Consider the following 20,208-nt stretch of genomic DNA (forward strand, 5'->3'; position numbering starts at 1 on the left):
CTAGTGAATTCAACACTTGTCTTCCTTGGTCGGGGTTGTTGTCGCACGCACAACGGCACAACTATCGCACGGACATCGTGCACTGTTTGTAAATATCACGTGGTAAATTGGCGTGTCGAGAACGCGTTTCGGAATGGAAGATGAATCAGTAGATGCAGAAGTAATTCCACCAGTAAGCACCTCGTTATTGTCACATGGATACATTTCATCAGTCCGCACTGCACAAGAGGCTGAGATCTGGTCGAAGGGATAGTTTTGCAGTCGATCGTTTTATCTGCGGGGCATTTGCGGGAATTGCTAGAAAATTACACTTCATCTCTCTCGTAGCGCCTTTCCTTTTCCCCTCAAGCCAAACAGATAGTAACATCGGGGGTGCAGAGTAGAGGTGGGATCCGAGGTACGGTGAACGAATCCGTCCATCACATTTCGGTGTCTCAATTCGCAACCCCTACTTACCCACGCACTTTCAAACCTTTCCCACACTGCTGTTCCACACTACTGCCAAGCCATGTGTATCATAATAAAGCAATTGGAAAGTGTAGGTAAAGTTCCACTGTACGTCACAAAACTGACGAATCGCCAGTGCATATTGCTTTGAATATGGATCGAAGTTGTCAGTTATCGCACTGATGTATACATTCTTTCAACTTGAAGTAGCAGTTCTCTTATGGGGCGCTTAAATGATGAGACAATATTATGAGGTGCAGCTTTTCTGCAAGACATTGTCGCGATTTTAACAGTGGCTTCGGATAGTGGAGCATTTCGGGCGCCACTTTACACATAGCAGTTTCTTGATACTTTGTAGCTGCTAGAGTGTCACAGAGACTTGTGGTGTGCCAACTGTGATGTTTGCTCTACGAAGCTGATCTAGTTTTTCCCCTTTCTTTTGCACAGAATTCACCACTCTACCAGTACCTGTCTGAGGCTGGCTATGATCCTGCAGAACTCTATGACACACATGAATGGATATCCCAGGAGAGTGTGCCACCAAAGGAGCGCACTGACATGCCCATGCACGTCTGCATTGCAGCTACTGCTGTGAGCACCACACTCTTATAAATGTTCCACGCGAAAAATCAGGCCATTTACTTCCTGGAAGAGCTCGATAGTACACACTGGGTGCGTTAAGTAGGCGCCCCTCTCATGGCGCCCATGAGACGCTCGGAGCGGCCTCTAAAAAGCAGAAAGCAAATTTGGAGCACTACACTGCTCGCTCGCTCGTGCCTCTTCCTGTTGTCTGCTGATGCAGTGCGCAGACGGGGGACACGTTGGCTTAGTTTGAACATATGGCAACGTTGGAAGAGACGACAGCAGTGGCGAAGACTTTTCCCTGTAACAGCGAATAGAATGGAAAAGATGGAAATTTGTAACAGATGGCTAGGAGCTAATTACTGTGAAGATGACTGCATGGCGTGAAGGTGTCTGCATTAAAGTACTGCATTTCCCGCGAATAACCGTCCGTGTGGAAGTTGTCCACTAATAAAACAGCATGATAATGGTTATAGAAATATTACAGTTTACTGAAATCGGAGCATTGGGTAACATAGAAAGTCTGTATTTTGCTTCTGAGCGCACACTTCGAAGGTCGTCCTGCCATCACTCAACAGGAAGAACGTCACAGAAAATCTCAAGCACCTGGGTGCTTGTCGTCTGCTTCCCTGCACCCAAATGAAACGGGAGCGCGAAAAGCGTCTCGGAGTCTCACACTCTCGGGTGCACGAGGGGCGCTTGTGTCGCGTTAAGTGGGTAAATTCACTTGAGTCCGAAACACTCGCACCCCGGTGCACCTACTTAACGCACCCACTGATACCTGAATGCAAATGTTCAGGGCAGCACCAGCAAGTCTTTGCTTGCAGTTTTGTCCTTCATTCTTCCATCCATGTTATGGCCAATCAACTGAGCGTGAATCAGACATGAAAAGCTAAAACGATGAGACTGCCAGACTGATAGCAATTTTTACACAACTTCGGACGGTTCCCCACACAAATCGACATCTTGCTTATTCAGAGAAGTGACCAATGAGATGAGAAAATGGAGTATGAACAAAAAAAGCACTTTTAGTACATCTGTCATTAGTTACGCAGCAGTCAGACTGGCTGGTCAGGGTATTTGCTGTATAGCGAAAAGATCCTAGAAAGGTGTGGAACCTTCCTCACACTTTCACTAGCTACCTTTCTTACTGCTTCTATGTTCCATAAATATTTAATTCTGTTTAGTTTTCTATGTGGTAGTTTAATCCACAGACAATTACACCCACTGGACTCCATTCAAAATGTCGATGGGTAACAGGGTTAATGCCTGTACCTGCTGCGTTTACTGTCAAAGCCACATTACGCGGATTGTGCCAGTGCTTGCCAAAGTCTATCCAGAAGCTGTGTACCTCTGTTCTGTTTATGGAAGACAGGCTACGTTTTCATACCCTTTGTCAGCTATGTACCAACCCGCCCCATATATACTCCATTTCCTTTGTTAAAAATTTTAGGAAACCTTCAGTGTTGTTTCGCAGGTCTTTCTACTATTGGAAGTATTTTATGAAAATTTGTGCCGTGGCATCAATACAAATACAAGGTCAAAAAATAAGGAAAAAGTATGTGCATTTCTTATGCATGTCTGCTTTCAAATACTAGTTGCAAAAGGTCTGAACAAGACTACGTAAAAGTACGAAAATTATGGCAAAGATGCTAAAGGTGCAAAAGCCTTGGAGAGGAGGTTTGGTATATGAAACATATCATACAGCAATCCTTTCAGCAACGTATTTCTAACATATTGGGCAAACATTTGTGCAGGCCACATGTTAAAAAGTGAATTAGCAGGACTTGGTTATTTCACACACTAGATTTTCAAAATTTTTATGAAAAAAGAAGGCTGTCGTGACTTGGAATCGTTCAGAAAAACGGTCTTGTTGTGTAACAGTTGTCTGAGTATTGCAGACAAGTATGGTGCTTTTGATTATGTGATACATTTTCGCTTTGACATGTTTAAAGTGGGCATGCAGACCATTTTTACACGCGTTTCCTGCCACAGTCGTAAACGGCAATAATATAATTGCATTTTGTGACAGTGGTGCTACTGCATATTGTTGCAGCGAGACGATGATCTGCTTTAGTGAAGATTTAAAAAAATAAACATTTCTGTTCTGAATACATTTCAGTTTCATTTACAAAACTGGAGTTGAAATGTTATCAGAATGAAAATGCCCTGTTAGCAACCATTAAGCATTCAGTTACCTTTCCCTGCTATGTTATTTATTTGTTTATTACCATTATTTATTAATCAGAGTTGTGAGGGGAGCGCTTCTGATTATTCGAGCCACAAATACTTGTCTGTTACAACAGCTTGTGACCACAACAAAGAGAGCACAAAGGCTTGCTTTCATTTGCCAGTATGCTTGTGACACAAGTTTCCCCTTTGTTTAGACTACTTTGGGATGCAATGTGCAATACTGGATATCCAAAGCCTGGAATGCTCTTCTCAATTCTGTTTATGAGATTGTAAGTATAATCACACACATAATTGATGCCTGTCAGTCTTACATCATGCCTTATGCTGCTGAAGATAAAATATGAGTAGAGAGGTGACTTGTGACATTGTGGGGTGACATTCATTTTCTGTAGAACTCAACGGGGTTCTTATCAGCAATTCTCGACAGCCCCATGCTCCTTGAAGATGACCACCGTTTCCTCGAAAATCTGCTCAGCGCACAAAGTCCTTCTAGCGTCACTAACAATCACAGACGCTCTACGTAAGTGTGTTGCAGTCTCCGAAAAGCACAATACACTCTTCTTCTGTACCACACAGAAATGGATGGTCTAGAGTACAGACATGCATTCTTGACTTTGACCCACTCACATCTTTCAGAGTCGCCATCGTTACCAGTGCAGTTCTTGTACTCATGATTTCAAGATGGATTATGGCTCCACCCTGGAACTTCCTGGATGATATTCTAGCGGCGACTGCCTGTTTGTTGATATCATGGCTGCTTTTAACCCATCTCAAGAAAAAGCTTGTTGTGCAACACGAACACAGTCTGAGTGTGCTGCTGGCATTGGAGAAAGACTTCAGATCGAAAGTGAAAAAGTGCCTTCAGGTCATCCAAGAATCAGAAATTGTGGCAAGGGGTTTCACATTGTAAGTAAGATTCCTTAAGTGAAGCTATGAACAGAACTCAACTCAACTGCACCTAAGCTCAACTGCCGTTTAAGCGGAGCAGATTAATGTGAGGCCTCTTCAACTTGGCTGCACTTGCTGCACCAGTTCAAGCAGTGCAGCATTTTCATATTTGCTTTTTCAGTGTGGCATACACCATGTGCACTTTCCTATTAGTTGTGTAAAAGTGCGTGCCTTGTTCTGGATGAGACCACGGCCAGCCTGCACTTGCTGGACAGGAAGTGCAGCAAGAGTGCAACTACCGTAATTTCACGAGTATAAGCCGCAGGACCCGTTTTTAGGAACATTTTGAAAATTTTCGAGCAGATAAGCCGCGGGCAGTACGACGCGACTAATTTGTGGGACAACGGAGACCATAGAGAAGGCCATAAACCCTGTGGTCCATACTCCGGGGTCGGCATGGTGTACAACAAAGGAGGTCAGTTCTAGTGCTCTAACAAGATCGGACTTCCCTTGTTGTGTGTTCTTCATGGATCGATGGGTCAGTGGCCTTCCAGAAGACATGAATCACTGTCACCACTTTCGTTAAAGCTGCTTGGGGGAAGGCACCAGGATGGTCACTCTACTCGAATGTTGACGCACCCCTGTTACACATTGTTTGTGCATTCGAAGGGCAGTGCTGTCCCAGAGACACTGTCGGCCCTTTCGTTAAAACCAGCGTATGGGGAAAATACCAGAGAAAAATAGTAATCAGATAAGGCGCACCGGTGGATAAGCCACAGAACGCCCGTGTGATAAAAAAAATTGTGCATAAGCCGCATCTAATACGCGTGAAGTTACAGTATGTTAAGCAGACGATAATGCGGGTCTGCATCAGCGACGTAGAGAAGGACGTCATAGCCATCTGCAAAATTTTTTGGATGCAGTACATTGAAGGAAAGGCACACATTTGGAAAGGAAAACCAACAGCATGAGCACCAGAACAGTGGTGGTGAATGCAGACGACAAGTCATCTGCGCTCGTTCATTCGTTTTCGAAGTGGCCGCCAAGTGCTAATGTCGAAGCTGCACTTAAACAGTATGAACCGGCACTCTCCAGAACTTGTGCAGAGGTGTAGCCAAATCAAAGAGACCCATGATGTGAAGTTTGGTGCAAGCGCTGAAGATGCCTAGCAGGGTGTCGAACCGAAATACTCTTCGTACTGGTTCAGCTCCAGAGTAAAACAATAACGGTTCATAACCATTCGAGCCGGTTCCAGCTGTGGCGTCACCGCAGGCGTCATTTATGATATTATCTTAGAACTAGTCTCTGATTGCCCTATGCGCGTGGTCACAAATGAATCCCGTGGATCAGGGGAGGCTCTGAACCCCTCCATTTCTTTCCTGTGATATCTGTGACTTTCATAAGGTTGAACATACACACCACACATATTTGTGAATGGATATTTCTGCTTCTTAGCTACAGGTTACTTTTAACATTTTCTGATCGAATCACTTCGGTTCTGAACAAAAAGTTGTGCCAAATTTGGAGGTTTCTGAAAGAAAAGAAAAAGAAACAAAACTCTAAAAGAAGTGAGGCGTGTGCGGCCATTCATTTCGAGATTGTGAGACATATTCAGGAAATCTTCTGGGGGAGCACCACCTGGAAACTTGAAAATGGATGATACAACAGAAAGTAGTTGCGTGGGCCTGTTGATCATAGACCACCTTAAGATCGGTAAAGCAAGGCTCAACTCTAAAGCACTGCGACGTAAGCACACCAAGAGCGTCTGAATCTAAACCCGGTTTCAAGGTGATACCTCACACAGCTTTTCAGTATGTACCTTCGAGTTCCAAATGCCCCAACTTTTAACTTGAACCGGAAACCTTTGGAGGGATGGTCGCATCTTTTCCAGTTGATTTCGAAACTACGGTGTCATTTTATTCCTCCTGAACCACTGACCACATTACCGAAAATCCTGCACGAAATAGTGGTGTATCTAGTTTGACTGTTATTCGACGGAATACATGACAAGAGCAGACGACGGATGTTGAGAGTATGCTGGAATTCCCTCCCTGGAAAAACGAGGTAACGTCACTCCCTAAGAACCAATGAGGGCACGACCTTGAGAAAAGGAATGTCGTAGCCGTGCGGGCGTCTCGTACAGTTACGGGGCGTCTGGATGGCCCCTTTCCTCCTCTTCGCACTGCCCTCTCACTCCTCTGCTTAGGGAGCGACATCACGCTGCCAGAGGTTCTGCAGCTGCGGAAGCAGCACTGATCTTTAAAATTTGTGTATTTAACATCTAACCACTTTCCAGACAATAAAATTAGCCCAGTTGATTGTCGGTCGATGCTGAACATAGTGGTATTGGTTTCATAGGCTGTCCCTTTAAGACTATTTTTCAGTTTTTGCTCCGGAATGAAAAAAGACAATTAAAGTTTTGGTTCAGTTTCAGTTTACTTTGCGAAAAAAAAAAGTAATACGGAACAACTGGGTCTGCAGGGCAAGCCTAGTTTAGTTCCAGTTTGCCCAAAATAGCGTTTTTTTTCCCAGTTTTCGGTTCGGTCCGATACCCTGGCCTTAGGGTGTCTATGCACACGCTAGCCCTCACCTGCCACTTTCTCATCAAAATGTACACAACCAAACGACCTGCTTCACAGTGTAGTTTTTACACCATTCTTCATGGTGGTCACTTAAGGAAAATTGTGCTTACTTCCAGAGCATCACACAATGTGCCTGTGCAAAGACTGGAAATGAACAAACTCGTGCCTAGTCTAGATCCCAATCGACAGTGTCCTGAACTGCGCCAGTCTCTGTTCCACTGGACCAGGGAGATGTTCCTGTTTTGGCGAAACACAACGTGTGATTTAATGAAGTCATATCCTTTTCTGTTCTTTAGTGTTAGTGTTCAAGAAGTCTATTCGAAGTTCTGAATCTTCACAAGGCCAGTGCCTGTCTGACCATGCTTGAAAGCCGTTCAACAACTGCAATAGACCACTTCAGAAAATCCCAGAGAGCATAGCACCACTTTAAACTATGGGAATTTGCTGGTGACAAAGGAGCAGAAGGTCTCCAAGCTGTTTCGGTTCCTTCTCTCTCTGCCGATTGTCCACGAGGAGTCAAGGTCAGCGAAAAGGAAACGCCAAGGACAGTTCATTCCAGTAACGTACCAGGATGCAGCGCATACGCAACTGCACTGGAATTTTCTGAAATGATCAACTCGTGATTTTTTCCCCCCCATGCCGATACAGTTTTGCAAGCTTGATAACTCTACAGATTTCCACCACGGATGGGATTTCATTTCTGAAAAAAAAAAAAAATGCTGCCTAGATGCACTTGGGTTTGATTATAAAAATCCAGCCTGAAAATGTGACCACCACCAAGGCACAGTTGGTAAAACTCTCGTGTGTGCCTTAACTGCTGCAATCAACACACAGTCCCGCTGGCTGGCGAATTGGATTCTTCTTTATTGTATTTGGCCTGCACCGAACCCGAAGAACTCAGCAAAGAGCTGTTCAGTGAAAATGAGGAAGAGCTTTACGTAGGAACTGATTTCTATTCCCTCTCTGCCTTGAAGGTAGGTTTTGGTGTTACAGAGCTGCCTATAGCATTTTAATTGGTACTTCAGTTGCAAAACCAAAACATGTATAGTCAGGCTTTGCAGTTTTTTACATTGTATAGCGTGTTTTGGTGTTGTTTCCGATTCTTTTTTTACAAAAACTGAAATGGAGTGTGCTCATCGAAGAGTAGGTCGTTCGTGCAGACAGAAAAATTATCCGTAAGCACCTTTTGCCATAGCACCTGTCACGGAGTAAAAGTTTGAGTTGTTGTGATTTTTTACAGTAGCTGCAATTACAATTCAAAGGCTAAGTCTCATTTGTCACCCCTTTATACACATAAAACTATTTTTTTTTTCTGAAACATGAGACCTTTTTAAGATGTGGGTGGAGGTCGCTCTTATTCCGGATTGAATTTGCATAGTGCATGCTCTGTCTTCCATAAAAATTTAGTTAGTTAATGCGGAGATTTGGGCAACTTTGTACATAACTATGTAAAAACGGCGCAGAGACGGGACACGAAGAAGAAACAAGTAGAAGAAACAGTACAAAGAGATTAGTTATCTTCAAGATCGTTCTTGATTGCCCTCCTTTCATGTTCTCTCCTTTTCAGTTTTGCCCCCCTTTGGGAAGTAAAGCTTCAGTTGCTAGTCAGCGCTCTGTGTGTGCACTTGTTTCTTATTCGTGTCCCGTCTCTACACTGTTTTCACGTAGTTCCATGAAAATATTTTATATAGTTATGCTACAGACACTATATAATTATCTGATGCGATCAAATCTTGGCAGCAACATTTATGTTCCTGGCTTGGGTGAACATAATTTTTCTCTTCTGTCTAGTCAATGCTGTACCTGTTGGATGTTCAACAGTCTGAATTTCTGAGAAGACTCGCATTATCGATGGCGCCGAACATCAAGAAAACTAGTACGTTGGTCACTCTCTTCACTCGTCATTGCATGCCTCTGGCTCATGCTGCCGCTGTTTTCCCCATATGCGTCGCTCATGATCACCGTTGTCTCGCAACGTAAAGCCCAGAGTTATTTTTCCCTACATTTTGCATACTTACAATGCAAGCACCTCATAGCTGGGTACCTTAGATTGTTTATGCACACCCATAACTAGAATCATATCTTTTCGTGGACACCTTGGGTGTACTGTATTTCTGTCTGTTGTCCTCAAAGTCAGTGATGGATCTATATTTTTTTAATTTTTGTTGTATAGTTATTAGTGAACCTGATTTATGTAAACTCTAAAACTGATTTCTGTTATCAGAAACAGGTCGAATGTGCACATTGCGTTACCCCTATCTGCAGGAAAGAAAGTTGTCAAGTGTAAACACACTTTACTTTGTTTACACATAAAGTTAATACAGATTTATTATGGAATTTCTACATGGAAGGTGAACATTGTTTTAACTGTCAAATATCGTGAACAAAATGTTTTCTGCTGCAAAATTACGGCTTTAATGCTAGCGTGAAATGCATGTGCAGACTGCATGCATGCAAACCTTTGAAAGAAAGAAACAAAGATTCACACATTTCTTACTGAAAGTTGTTTCTGGAACGGTGCTTCAGGACAGCGCTGTGCTTATGAACTCAAGAGAGCAGTAGACAACTCTAAGAAAGTGACAGAGAGCTACCTCAACAAAGTGACCAACGCCTACCAGTTATACAAGAGCTGCCATGAGGTTCGAAGCAGAGCATCAACTACGTCTACATCTCGCACAAGCTTGCCTAGTCCAGACTTTCACGTAGCTGTTCATAGTTTAGCACTACATCTTCAAGCTGCACTTAAAAGGTACTGTACATAATTATCTTTCGTGTATTGATAACTAGGATAATATAATTGATCGCCAGCTCTAGATGTGATTTCATTCCAGGGTTGAGGCAATGGAAGACATTACTGAATCCTTCGACGTAGAGCAGATGGATGAGGAGTTAAAGTCTCGTTTGAAGTGCCTGCTCACAGAAGTACAAGCAGAAATTGCATCTGCCGGTATATGTGTGCAAGACGTTACAGGGTACATAGAGAAAAGAGAAAGTAGGTGGTCACTTATGCATAGATGTAGTATTCTACCAGGACACAGAACCTGCAAAGTTTACGTTTTCTTATAGCTTAGAGATCTTTTGCTTTCAGACCTCGATTTTTAGTGACCTCTTGTGACCATTTTGTTCTGAAAAAAAAAATAATAATTTTATAAAATAATCCAGAAGAAAATGTTCTGCATAGCTTTTCCACAAGGGATTCCTTTCATGTGTATTCTTTAAAGTGACGTCAATGCCAGAAATGATATTTGGCTCAGCATTCCTTTGAGGGCCATGGGATTCAAGTGTCCTCATACTTAAAAGGGCACTAAAGTGTAAAAACTTCTCCTTGTGGAATGAAATAGATGCTGTCACCTTGACACCATTGCAAAAGGAACAGGAGTCATCTGTTTCATTGTTCATGATTTATGAGCCAAAGAAACTAATTTACGCTTTCTCTCTCCTCCTCAAGAAGGCTGACAATGCTGAGCGTACTAGAGCACTGCACGGGCCGCATCCTTAGGCCCAGGCTCAGCCTGGCATGCCTTTGATTTACCCGCCCAGGCCGGGTCCGACGATTCCATACCTGGCCCAATTAATTTCTACCGTATTACCGCGTATTATCCGGCATGCCGGATTTTCCGAGGTCGACCAACTTTCGCGATCTGCCTGCCTGGTCTATCCCGGCATGCCGGATTAAACGAGGTCGCCGGCACGTGGTACAGAATGACTGAGACAAGTAATTCTTACAAAACCTTTATTGTACAACGACATGCTATCACAAACAGAAGGCTATATGCAATAGTACAACAAACTTATAAGGCATTTATGTCCTCGTCATCAGAAGAATCGCAACTTTCCGCGTCAGTGAGTCCAGACCCGTTTTCTTCGTCGTGGATCGGGCTGGGCTCCATCGTGCCCGTCGTCAGAACATCAGCTAAACGTCCATGTAGACTACTGGAGTCTGCTTCTGCCACAAGTCCACACTTGATAAAAGATTGACGAATCAGCTCCTCGGGAACTTGACTCCATGCCTCTTTGACCCATTGTGCAATGGTGGCATATGAAGCGGAGCGGCGTTTTCCCGACTTCGTGTGCTCCACTTCTCCATTCCTCAACCATTCCGTCCACAGGCTCCTCATCGCTGTCTTGAAGTTGCGATTCCAAGCTACGTCGGCAGGCTGAAGAAGTGGTGTGAGTCCACCAGGAATAATCGAGAGGCAGGTGGCGTAATGCTGCTTGAAGCTTGATTTTGTTGTAGTCTTCAGATGCGCTGGCGCACTGTCCATCACCAGCACTGATTTGGGTTTGAAGAAGGCACCCGGTCGTGCAGCCCAGACCTTTTGCTTGTAGGTGTTCATAAGCTCAGCAGTCATGCTCCCTTTCATTGCCACGGAAACAACAATTTCTTTAGGGAAGTCAACCTTTGGCACGTTCTCGAGTCCTTTGAATATTATCATCGGCTTCAGTTTTGTACCATCGGCCATTGCGCTGAGAACAACAGTGTATCGAAGCTTGTCCTTGCCGGTTGTCCTGCATGTTACGTGCTTGACTCCCTTAAAGTCGTACGTCTTATTCTGTGGCAAGTCAAAATACATCGGCGTCTCGTCCATGTTTCCAATGTTCTTCAGTTCAATTCCTCCAATTACTGATTCGTGAAACTTGAAAAAACAATGGCACAGCTCACGCGCATTGTCCGGAACCTTTTGCCCAACACTGGTGACTGACCTGTTGACAACTTTGTACCTTTTGGTGAACCTTTCCAACCAACCATTGCTTGCCTTGAAGTTCGTTGCACCGTCGCTCTTGCTTAGTAAGTCTTCGGCCCGCGCCTTGATGTGGGATGCAGAAACAGGAATACCTTGCTTTCGTTCTTCGGATATCCAGCTAGCAAGGCTTTCCTCCATCGCAGGGTACCTTGCACGTTTCTTTGCGGTGTCCTCGGAAGAAGGTATGCACCTACGTTTCCTGATGACCAAGTCGTCGTCGGTCCTGCACGCTTCGAGCTTGTCCTGCTGCCTCAACCAGTCCTGCACGCACGAACGAGGAATGCAGAAAAATCGTGCTGTTGCGCTGATGTTACCATGAAGTTCGGACAGCTTCTTCAGCACGTCCAGTTTGAACGAGATCGTGTAACTACGCGTGTGCGTACGAGCCGGAGTCGGACCTTCATCCATGGTGGCAGGCTCAGTAATGCCAGAGCAAGACCCAAGCGGCCGTAAGCAGGTCAAGATTGTCCAGTGAAGATAATATTAGCACAATGAATGGGCTTTCATCCTCTGGAGGGAACAGTAGAGCAAGAACCAGCGTTCGTTCCGTGACGTCATCCTTCCCTGGACTTTCCCCGCGTGTGTCATTGAACTGTTGTGAAGGACCTCGGTTGACTCCTGGAAGACTACGTGCCCGATTCTCGCATTTGCCGGCATGCCGGGAAATACGGGGTTTCCCGGCATGCAGGTCAACCTCGCTTTAATCCGGCATGCCGGATAATACGCGGTAATGCGGTACATTTTTTGGCCCGGGCCCGCCGCGAGCAATTTCTAGGCTACCCGGCCCAGTGAAGCAGACTGTAAAAGTTGACCGTGTAAATTGTTGTGTAAAAGTTGACCGTGGTTGCAAAAAGGGAGGTTACACAGGTTCGAGCCCGATCTAAGTCCTGGCCCATAACGTTAAACTCAAGCCCAGCCCTGCAAAAAGAAGGCTCTACCCGGCCCACCCCACGGGCAGTGCTTTCTGGCAAGCCCGAACCCGGGCAGTGCTCTAGAGCGCAGTGTTGGTTTCTGCAAACGATTTGTCCAATGATCGCAGGAGATCGTTTGAGGAGACCAATCAGAGGAGTCTCTGCATTGTCCGACTTCTTGAGGAAGTCGGCTTCTCTCACTCATAAATCACAAACAACACAATGGATGAATGAAATCAAGGTAAATGGCACAAGAAGAAATTTTTCCACTTTGATGCCCCTTTAAAGCGGCCGTTATTTGCAGCAAGTCAAGCCATTCATGAGTGATGTTGCATAGTGGGCAAGATACTATCGAGAAAGGCATAAATTATTCCTGCGGCAGTGTTATGAGTAGGGTGTCTCATTTTTGGCAAATATTTTTTCTGAAATTCAGTGATAAAAATTGCCACTTTTCCGAACACTACAAGAACCGGTGGTTTTCGGCAAATTTTTTTCTGATGCTATTAGTCATGGCAAAAAAAAAAGTGAGAAAGATTAAGCATATGGAGTAAAGTTCAAATTTATTTATTACGCAAGCGATTCATTGCAGTTGACCAGCTACAACTTGAACTTGTTGTAGTAAATTGTCACGTACATATTCGGAGATTCACATGACATCGTGGACCGCTCTTTCCTGCGAAAAATACTTCGAGAATGCCCACACTCCACGTTAGCGCTAGACACAGGCATTGACAGCAGGTTCAGTGCAGCACAAGCGAGCACAGGCCAATCCTTGTCACGGGATGGCCTGAAGCTCAACAAAGACAGGTCACTTTCACAAGAGACTTGCAATAGAAGATACTGAACGTTAGAAGATAGTAATGTTTGCCTCTAGGGCAGGTCGTTTCGTGGGATTCTACACCTCCGCTGGCCCACTTTCCGCATTATCGGGTTCTCGCTGGTGGGTTTGAGCCACGACCTAGTAGATTATAATGACCGTGTCATAATCGGCAACCCCTATGAGGAGCCCGTCCGCACGATCCGCTAGGGGCGCCACTCATCGGCCCGCGATATCTACATCCCGATTGGACAATGGAAATTTTGAACGCGCAGAAGCGGACATACAAGTACCGTAGCAGACGACAGCAACAGCTCCTATGAAAAAGCGTAGAATGATGATGATAATCAACTTTAGAATGAAACATCTTCCATGGGTCATACACCGCTTGTACAAAAATACTAAGGTAAGCTGAAGTATAAAGTATTGTAGAAGTTGAGGAAGCAATAACCGGGCCGATGAGTAGCGCCACCACTAGCTTCCAAATGCGGCGCTGGGAAGGGGTGTCTATGACATTGTGGTTATAATCTAGTAGGTCGTGGTTTGAACATAACCGTGACTAAAACTGGGGTATTCCAGACACTTTTCCGGAAGATGCACGTGGCGGTTTCGCGGTGTATATAAATATATTGCAGGGGGAAAAAAGTCATAAAAGAAACAAGTAAATGACACTAGACGTGTTTGAAATTCAAAATTATAGATTAAGATGGCTTCTATGGCTGCACGCAGAGAAACAGATACTCATGGAACGATGCGACAGCACCAGAGGACACGTGTTTCGCCGTGTTTGTGGCTCCTCACCTCAGGATAGCTGCGCATCGTTCGGAATATAGATACATATATATATATATATATATATATAATTTTTTTTCATTATATATATTTTTTTTCTCTCTCTCTCTCTGTCATCGAACATATGGAAAAGTTACTGTTGAACGGTTTTTGGCGCTTTTCGGTAAATGCCGAAAATCAGAAACCGTAGTTATGATTGAGTGGATCTCATGTTGTGTTAAGTTACGTCCTCGTTGTTGTTGTGCCCAAGTTCAGGATTCATAGTTGTGGATCTCGTCCACCAGCTTGCCTGCGCATATATCGATTATGATTGAAGGATTTTCTAGATTTTCATAAACCATACAGCCTGCATAGTATGTGGACTCTTGTACGGCAACAATTATTTTTTTCAAAAGAGTCAGCCAGACAAAGGGCAATGTGCTTGTCTTTCCTTTCACTGAAATTTGCTTTCACAAGGTCCATGTGTGGCTGCTTTCTTTGTAAAATTCACGTTAGAGGTCCTCACTTTTGACCAATTGCGTCTCTGTAGTCAGCTGATAGCTGCGCAGAGTTTTTAACCATTTAGGTTACTTGGCAGGTGTTTTGAGCCATAAAGCCAAATTGGTAATAAAAAGCAAACGGTGCTTATGGTATTGGCATCAGAACAATTATTATTGTGAGAACCATCACTAAAGAACTGTCATCACGAACGGCGAAAGAGTAACTAATCTCTGCTGTTGCCACTGTGAAATTTTCAGAATTCAAAGAGGAACCTGTGGAAAACAACAGCCACAGGGGTTTATTGTCGACGGCCTCCGGTGACATTCAGCCAGTGGTGACCATTAAGGAAGATACCAAAACTGTAATTGTTGATGAGGTAAGATGTCTGACTGAATACTTGAGGCTATAGTGGAGAATGCAACAAAAAGAAAAAAGTCCAGAATGTACAAGTTGGAAAGGCAGGGCAGAAAATGAAGCAGGCAGTGTCGAAGTTCCATTCCAAAGAAATAATTGCAGAAAACCATAAGTGACTTGTGGTATAATGCTCCTGGTTTGAACCTCTGAACAGAAGGTGACAGCACATTTTGGTTGTCCCTTCACAAGCAGCACAGGCTGCATTAGTGTACTTAACCTCAGCAACATGGCAAAGTGGATATTCGTCTGCATGTGCAGAAGTGTGACATTTTTCTGCCAATTACGAGAATGCAGTCACCAACAGCACATAAACCAGCTCATTTGGTTAAACATTATTTTGTGTTCTGGCCATAAATGCATAAACCACCTGCGTGTCACGAACTACTACGTGACTACGCCTAGACTATATGCAGATGTCCTAATTTGTAGAGCAAATGTGTGCAGTCCATTTTAGTACAGGTGTTTTTCTTCTGAGTTGCCGCTACCTTTACTATTCTTAGGTATTCGAAGCACTACTAACAGAAAAGCCAGAACCTTCACCACATGATTGGGATGATGATGATGACTTTATGATAGTTCCAAAGGTACGTTCTCACTCAGTTGCAGGTATAGTTCCAAAAGCTTTGTGCGTCACCTTCCTTACAGTCTCATTTTACAGCAAGCCCGTGCCCGACAGAAAGAAGCCTCTGCTGTGGTGCTCAAGGAGCTGAGAACTGTCCTGGTGGTTAAGGCAAAAGAGCACCAAGAACGAGAAAAGAAAGCTTTAGAAAGAAGCGGTGTCGAAGGGGAGCTCTTTGACAAACTCGGATTCGTTCTACCGGAAGCAGAAGAGGAAAATGAGGAAAAGGCCACCATAGATGCAGACCATCCACCTGCACAAGACATCATGCCGTCCTCTGCTCTTGAATTAATATCAAATGACAGCTCGAGTGATGTTGGGCATGCTAGTGGAAACTCTCCAGCAAAAAGTGCAACAAGTGAGCCAGTAAGTTGTGCTGCACAGGAAGACACCTTTTTGTCCGATAATGAAGCGCAAGAACGCGAATCAGCAACGGTGGAAAGCGACAGTACTGAAACCATGGACAGGGGAAATACTGTGGAAGTTCCACCTTCCCCTGGGAGGTTCTCACTGCCTCATCCTACTAATATTGCGCAAATGGCGGTGAACAAGTCAAAGTTTTTCACTCCATTGCAAGTGTGTACTTTTGAAGATGCTATCAGTTGCAGCTCTTCTGAAGACGACGAGAACGAAAGTGATAACTGATGAGATTCACTGAGCTGTCACGCAGATAGTTGGATGTCGAAATCTTTCAGTGCCATAAAGTTCTCAAGACTGCGAATGATGCAATTGCCTGTGATTGTGTGTGTGTTGGTAAACTCGCACCTAAAAACGAAGAAGCTACAAAGATGGATCTGCCATTAGCAATAAATTATTTATTTCTCACCCCAGAGATGGTCGCCTGGATTTGAGATTAGAGCTGTGCCTGACTGCAAAAATTTTATCCAGCTGTGCGTCATGGTTTTATGGATGAAGACGAAGAACAATGGTTTCACTGTAACATAAGCATGAGATACTGAATCTTGGTGGATGTCAGAAGGTTGTGTGACGGACACAAAGGAGATTTAGGAGCGTCTTGCAATGTCGTAAAACATAATTGGCAGGTTTTGCCCTGAATCAGTGGTTTGATCGCTTCTCAGAATGGAAACTGGAGCCTATGGACAAAATTCGAAGCTATGATCGCTTTAAAGACAAGTGTGCTTTAGAATAAGGCATTCAATAAGGCCCCAAACCGAGGGTCTGGATCCGCCCCTGCTAAAGCACCCCATGTGCTCCTGGAGCAGTGTTGCGTAGATATGCGTCTACGCTGTGGCTATTTGTTAGGACGCCGTTTTGCGGTCCCTTTCGAACGTAATGCAATACTGTCGTACATACGAGCTTTTCGCACGAAGAAATTTTTTTGTGTGTAGCATTTCTTGCTAAAGCTCTCCATCAGTCATTTCATGTCCAGTTCATAGCTTCAGAGTTCGAGGAAACCCGTTACTGTAACTAAGTTCCTTTTTTTGGTAGCTTGTAACTCTTAACTCGGTACTTTTGCGGCGTGGTAACTTTCAGGGGAACTCATTCTTTCTTCAGGTAACTTTGCCAAAGTAAGTTAAGTTCCAAGTTACTTTTAATTCACTTTTCACTCACGTCCACATATTTTCTTGCTTTCTCTCTGGTTCCTTCATGGCATTTTTTGCCATAAAACGTGATAATCAATCAATTACAGTATTTTATTGAGGAAGTAAGAACCGCTGCCATTGAAATGAAGCTGAACCATTGTGCGCCCACAAGGAGTAAGTAAGTAAGTAAGGTGCAAAGCGTTCGAATAGAACTCTACCACAGAAACGTCATCATGACATTCGTAGACAGACTGAAACCAAAACAGATCGGAAGGAGAGGGCTAGGTTTCACAAACGGGCACTTGTTCGCTACCTCCCATCGAAAGAAAAGTAGGACCGAGGGTCGCGTCCCTTTAAGGGACCGTATCGTAATCCCCTCAAGACCGTGGCTTTCGGGCGCGACCTTGTTCACCTCTAGCTTCGAGCGTAGTTCAATTCTACCAAATTTTGGCGCTGTCGAACAATGACGTCATTTGTTTATAAACAGGTACAGGTACTATTGTTGGACATAAACGAAAACTATCTAAGCGTGTTGCACTCCTCCGCAGGCAACTCAAGGTCTAACTCAACTGCTCACGCGCGCTGCACCTGCGCGTAATGCTGTTTTGTGGCCGAAGTAACTCGTTCTTTTTTTAAGTAACTGAGTAACTGCGAGTTACATTAAGGCTTAATAACTTCGTTATTAACTTAGTTACATTTTGCACACGGTAACTGAACTTGTAACGAGTTCTTTTTGACGGGTAACTTCTCAATCTATGCATAGCTTCATAGCGAAGCGGTAGACACGTGCTCGCGCCGAGGAAGCTGTTACGGTAAACCTCTTTACGTAACGTATTCTGCTTCAAACAAACAAAATCATGTGGAGGAAGAATACAGCAATCGTCTGTGTACATGCCTAGTTAAACGGTCGCCATGAGCGCTCAAGAGTTCAAGAAAGAGTTCAATACTCACCCGCGTCTCCGCGTCCGGGGACCTCGTGCTTACAGCAACTTGTCACACCAATGTGACGCCGTCAGCGTCAGACACTTTCGGGGTATTAGGAGACAAAACTAATCGCTTTGAAGCAGTTGAGGTAGAGAAGTTGTTGCGCACACGATACCAAAACTCACCACTACCACCACTACCTGCAGCGAGCACCTGCGAGTAGCTTCGGAACCATTTGGAACCTCTGAACGCGGTCGGCACGTGGTCAGCACGCTCGATGCCTCATACGCCTGCCCTCCTAACCACCACGGGTGGGATGGGCGCTGCTGTCGTTTTCGAGATGTAGGATGTAGGATTGGTGGGATGGTAGGATCACGTGACCCCTCTTTGCTCGCACGTGCAAGCGGGAGGCAGAGTTCGCGCGCTATTTTATGTTGTTGTTGTGCTCGCTGTATAGTGCCACATCGTGTGTATTCTAAGCTTTGGTGACAACCAAGACATCACCAAAGACAGATTGTTTTGTGCTTGGTACCGCAGAGCCGGGCGCATGCAAAGGAGCCTGCTGTAAGCTTCCACTTCTTCCCCAAAACGAGCGAGTTGCGAAGTGCATTTGGGAAAGGAAAACCGGGGTGAAATCCTCGTTCCCATGTAAAGAACCCCCCCCCCCCAAAAAAAAAATAAAAACGCATTTTTCTAGCTAGTGGCTGCACTATACCGAATCCAGCAAGCACTTGACGGAAGAAAATTTCTTCTACACAGTTGCAGCCAGGGCCGGTGCTAGGGTGTGCCGGGCCTGTTTCACAGGATTAAGTGCATACTTGATATGTAAAAAAAATGTAATCCCTGGTTGAGGGCTTCGTGCGCGGGGCTTAAGGCAGTCGCCTTACTCGCCCCCCCCCCCCCCCCCCCCTCCTTATCGGCGGCCCTGGTTGCAACTGAAATGTTTAGTATGTATGACACCCAATTAGCCCAACCTTCCTGCTCTGTGTTCAGCAAGTTGTCGACCCGAAAAACGGTAATACATGGGTAACCAGAATTGAACGAAAACCTTTTTTCTTTGTCCCGGAGCGGCGACCACTCAGCTCATACCAAGACAACTCATACCTGGACAACTCATAGCACATTCAACTCATTACAGGGCAACTCATACCACATTCAACTTTTTCTTTCTTTTTTTGCGGGAAGAGGGGTTGTTTTCGGGATTAGCTTTTCAAACCCCAAACTCATGTTACGCCCGGAAATGCCATCAGGAAAAAAGAAAAATCACAGAACTTCACTGATGCTGAAGGAAATATAAGAATTCCATAAATGACATTTACCGAAGCGCACTGAAAGATAGTTAAACTGCACTACAATGGTTATTGAAGATCGGGAATTTTCAAATGAAATGAAATCAAAATTGTCCCACATTTCCGTCGTTGTATGGAATACTTCTGAGTTTGTGTGTGCGTGTGCTTGTTTTTTTATTTTCTTTTTTCAGCTGGTTGCATTTATAGGAGGCAACCAGCTAGTTGGTGATGTTAATAAATTTTCTTATGATAGGGGGCCTATCCCTGGATGACCTCAATTGTGGCCAGGTCGAGAAACCGTTCCTGGAGAATCGGACCAATTTACTCGACATGGAGGCTGTTGTTTAGTTCCTCCCACCATTCTACTAAAGTTCTACAAGTCTGCCTGACCATCATGAAGAATGGGTTGCTAGTCCCTGGCTGGCGCATGGTGCCCCAACGCATCGCGAAAACAACGCCTGGAGAAACGTGTCAATGGACACCTTGCGTATAGCATTGTAATGGGCTACAATACGGATTGAGCCCATTGACCACATATTTAAAGTGTTCCGTGTGACAATGGAAATGTGGGACATTCTCGATTTGGCTTTTTTAGAATGCGTTGGCAACTGTCATCTGTAGGACTGCTATATTTCCTTCAGTATAAGTCACATTCTGCTACATTTTTTTTTCCTGATATGGTCTTTCCCTGTGTGACTTGAATATGAATGGTACAAAAAAGCTTCTGCCGTAATCAACACCCTTTCCCGCAAGACAAAAAATAAAATAAAATATTTCCCGCAAAAAACAAAACAAAAAAACACAGTTAAGTGTGGTATGAGTTGTCTTGGTATGAGTTGTCCTGGTATGAATTGTCTTGGTATGAGTTGTCCTGGTACGAGTTGTCCTGGTATGAGTTGTCTGGTATGAGTTGTCTCTATATCAGCTGGGGTAGAGCCCCGGAACAAAACCAAAAAATAGCCCTAGAAGGTTTTAGGTAGA

At 44.4% G+C, this 20,208-nt stretch overlaps 1 protein-coding gene across 1 annotated transcript; it reads left to right on the forward strand.

Annotated features, from left to right (window-relative positions):
• The first annotated feature begins 53 nt into the window (after nucleotides 1-53).
• On the forward strand, nucleotides 54-16,300 carry LOC135400730 (vezatin-like). Its single transcript, XM_064632602.1, has 13 exons — nucleotides 54-172; nucleotides 895-1,038; nucleotides 3,417-3,491; nucleotides 3,615-3,742; nucleotides 3,859-4,128; nucleotides 6,809-6,966; nucleotides 7,524-7,666; nucleotides 8,484-8,568; nucleotides 9,219-9,441; nucleotides 9,524-9,684; nucleotides 14,695-14,813; nucleotides 15,352-15,435; nucleotides 15,510-16,300. The coding sequence occupies exons 1-13, from the start codon at nucleotides 134-136 to the stop codon at nucleotides 16,113-16,115; spliced, it is 2,235 nt and encodes a 744-aa protein (XP_064488672.1). The 5' UTR covers nucleotides 54-133; the 3' UTR covers nucleotides 16,116-16,300.
• The last annotated feature ends 3,908 nt before the right edge of the window (nucleotides 16,301-20,208 follow it).

The sequence above is a fragment of the Ornithodoros turicata genome, chromosome 7, assembly GCF_037126465.1.
Source record: "Ornithodoros turicata isolate Travis chromosome 7, ASM3712646v1, whole genome shotgun sequence".
In the NCBI taxonomy this organism is placed as follows: domain Eukaryota; kingdom Metazoa; phylum Arthropoda; class Arachnida; order Ixodida; family Argasidae; genus Ornithodoros; species Ornithodoros turicata.

What these genes read in the sequence shown, in the direction of transcription:
- LOC135400730 (XM_064632602.1), top strand. Translation starts at nt 134, where the DNA reads ATGGAAGATGAATCAGTAGATGCAGAAGTAATTCCACCA. An exon ending in GTGGCAAGGGGTTTCACATT is followed by an intron (nt 4,129 to 6,808) that starts GTAAGTAAGATT and finishes GCTTACTTCCAG; the next exon opens with AGCATCACACAATGTGCCTG. An exon ending in AAACTGTAATTGTTGATGAG is followed by an intron (nt 14,814 to 15,351) that starts GTAAGATGTCTG and finishes TACTATTCTTAG; the next exon opens with GTATTCGAAGCACTACTAAC.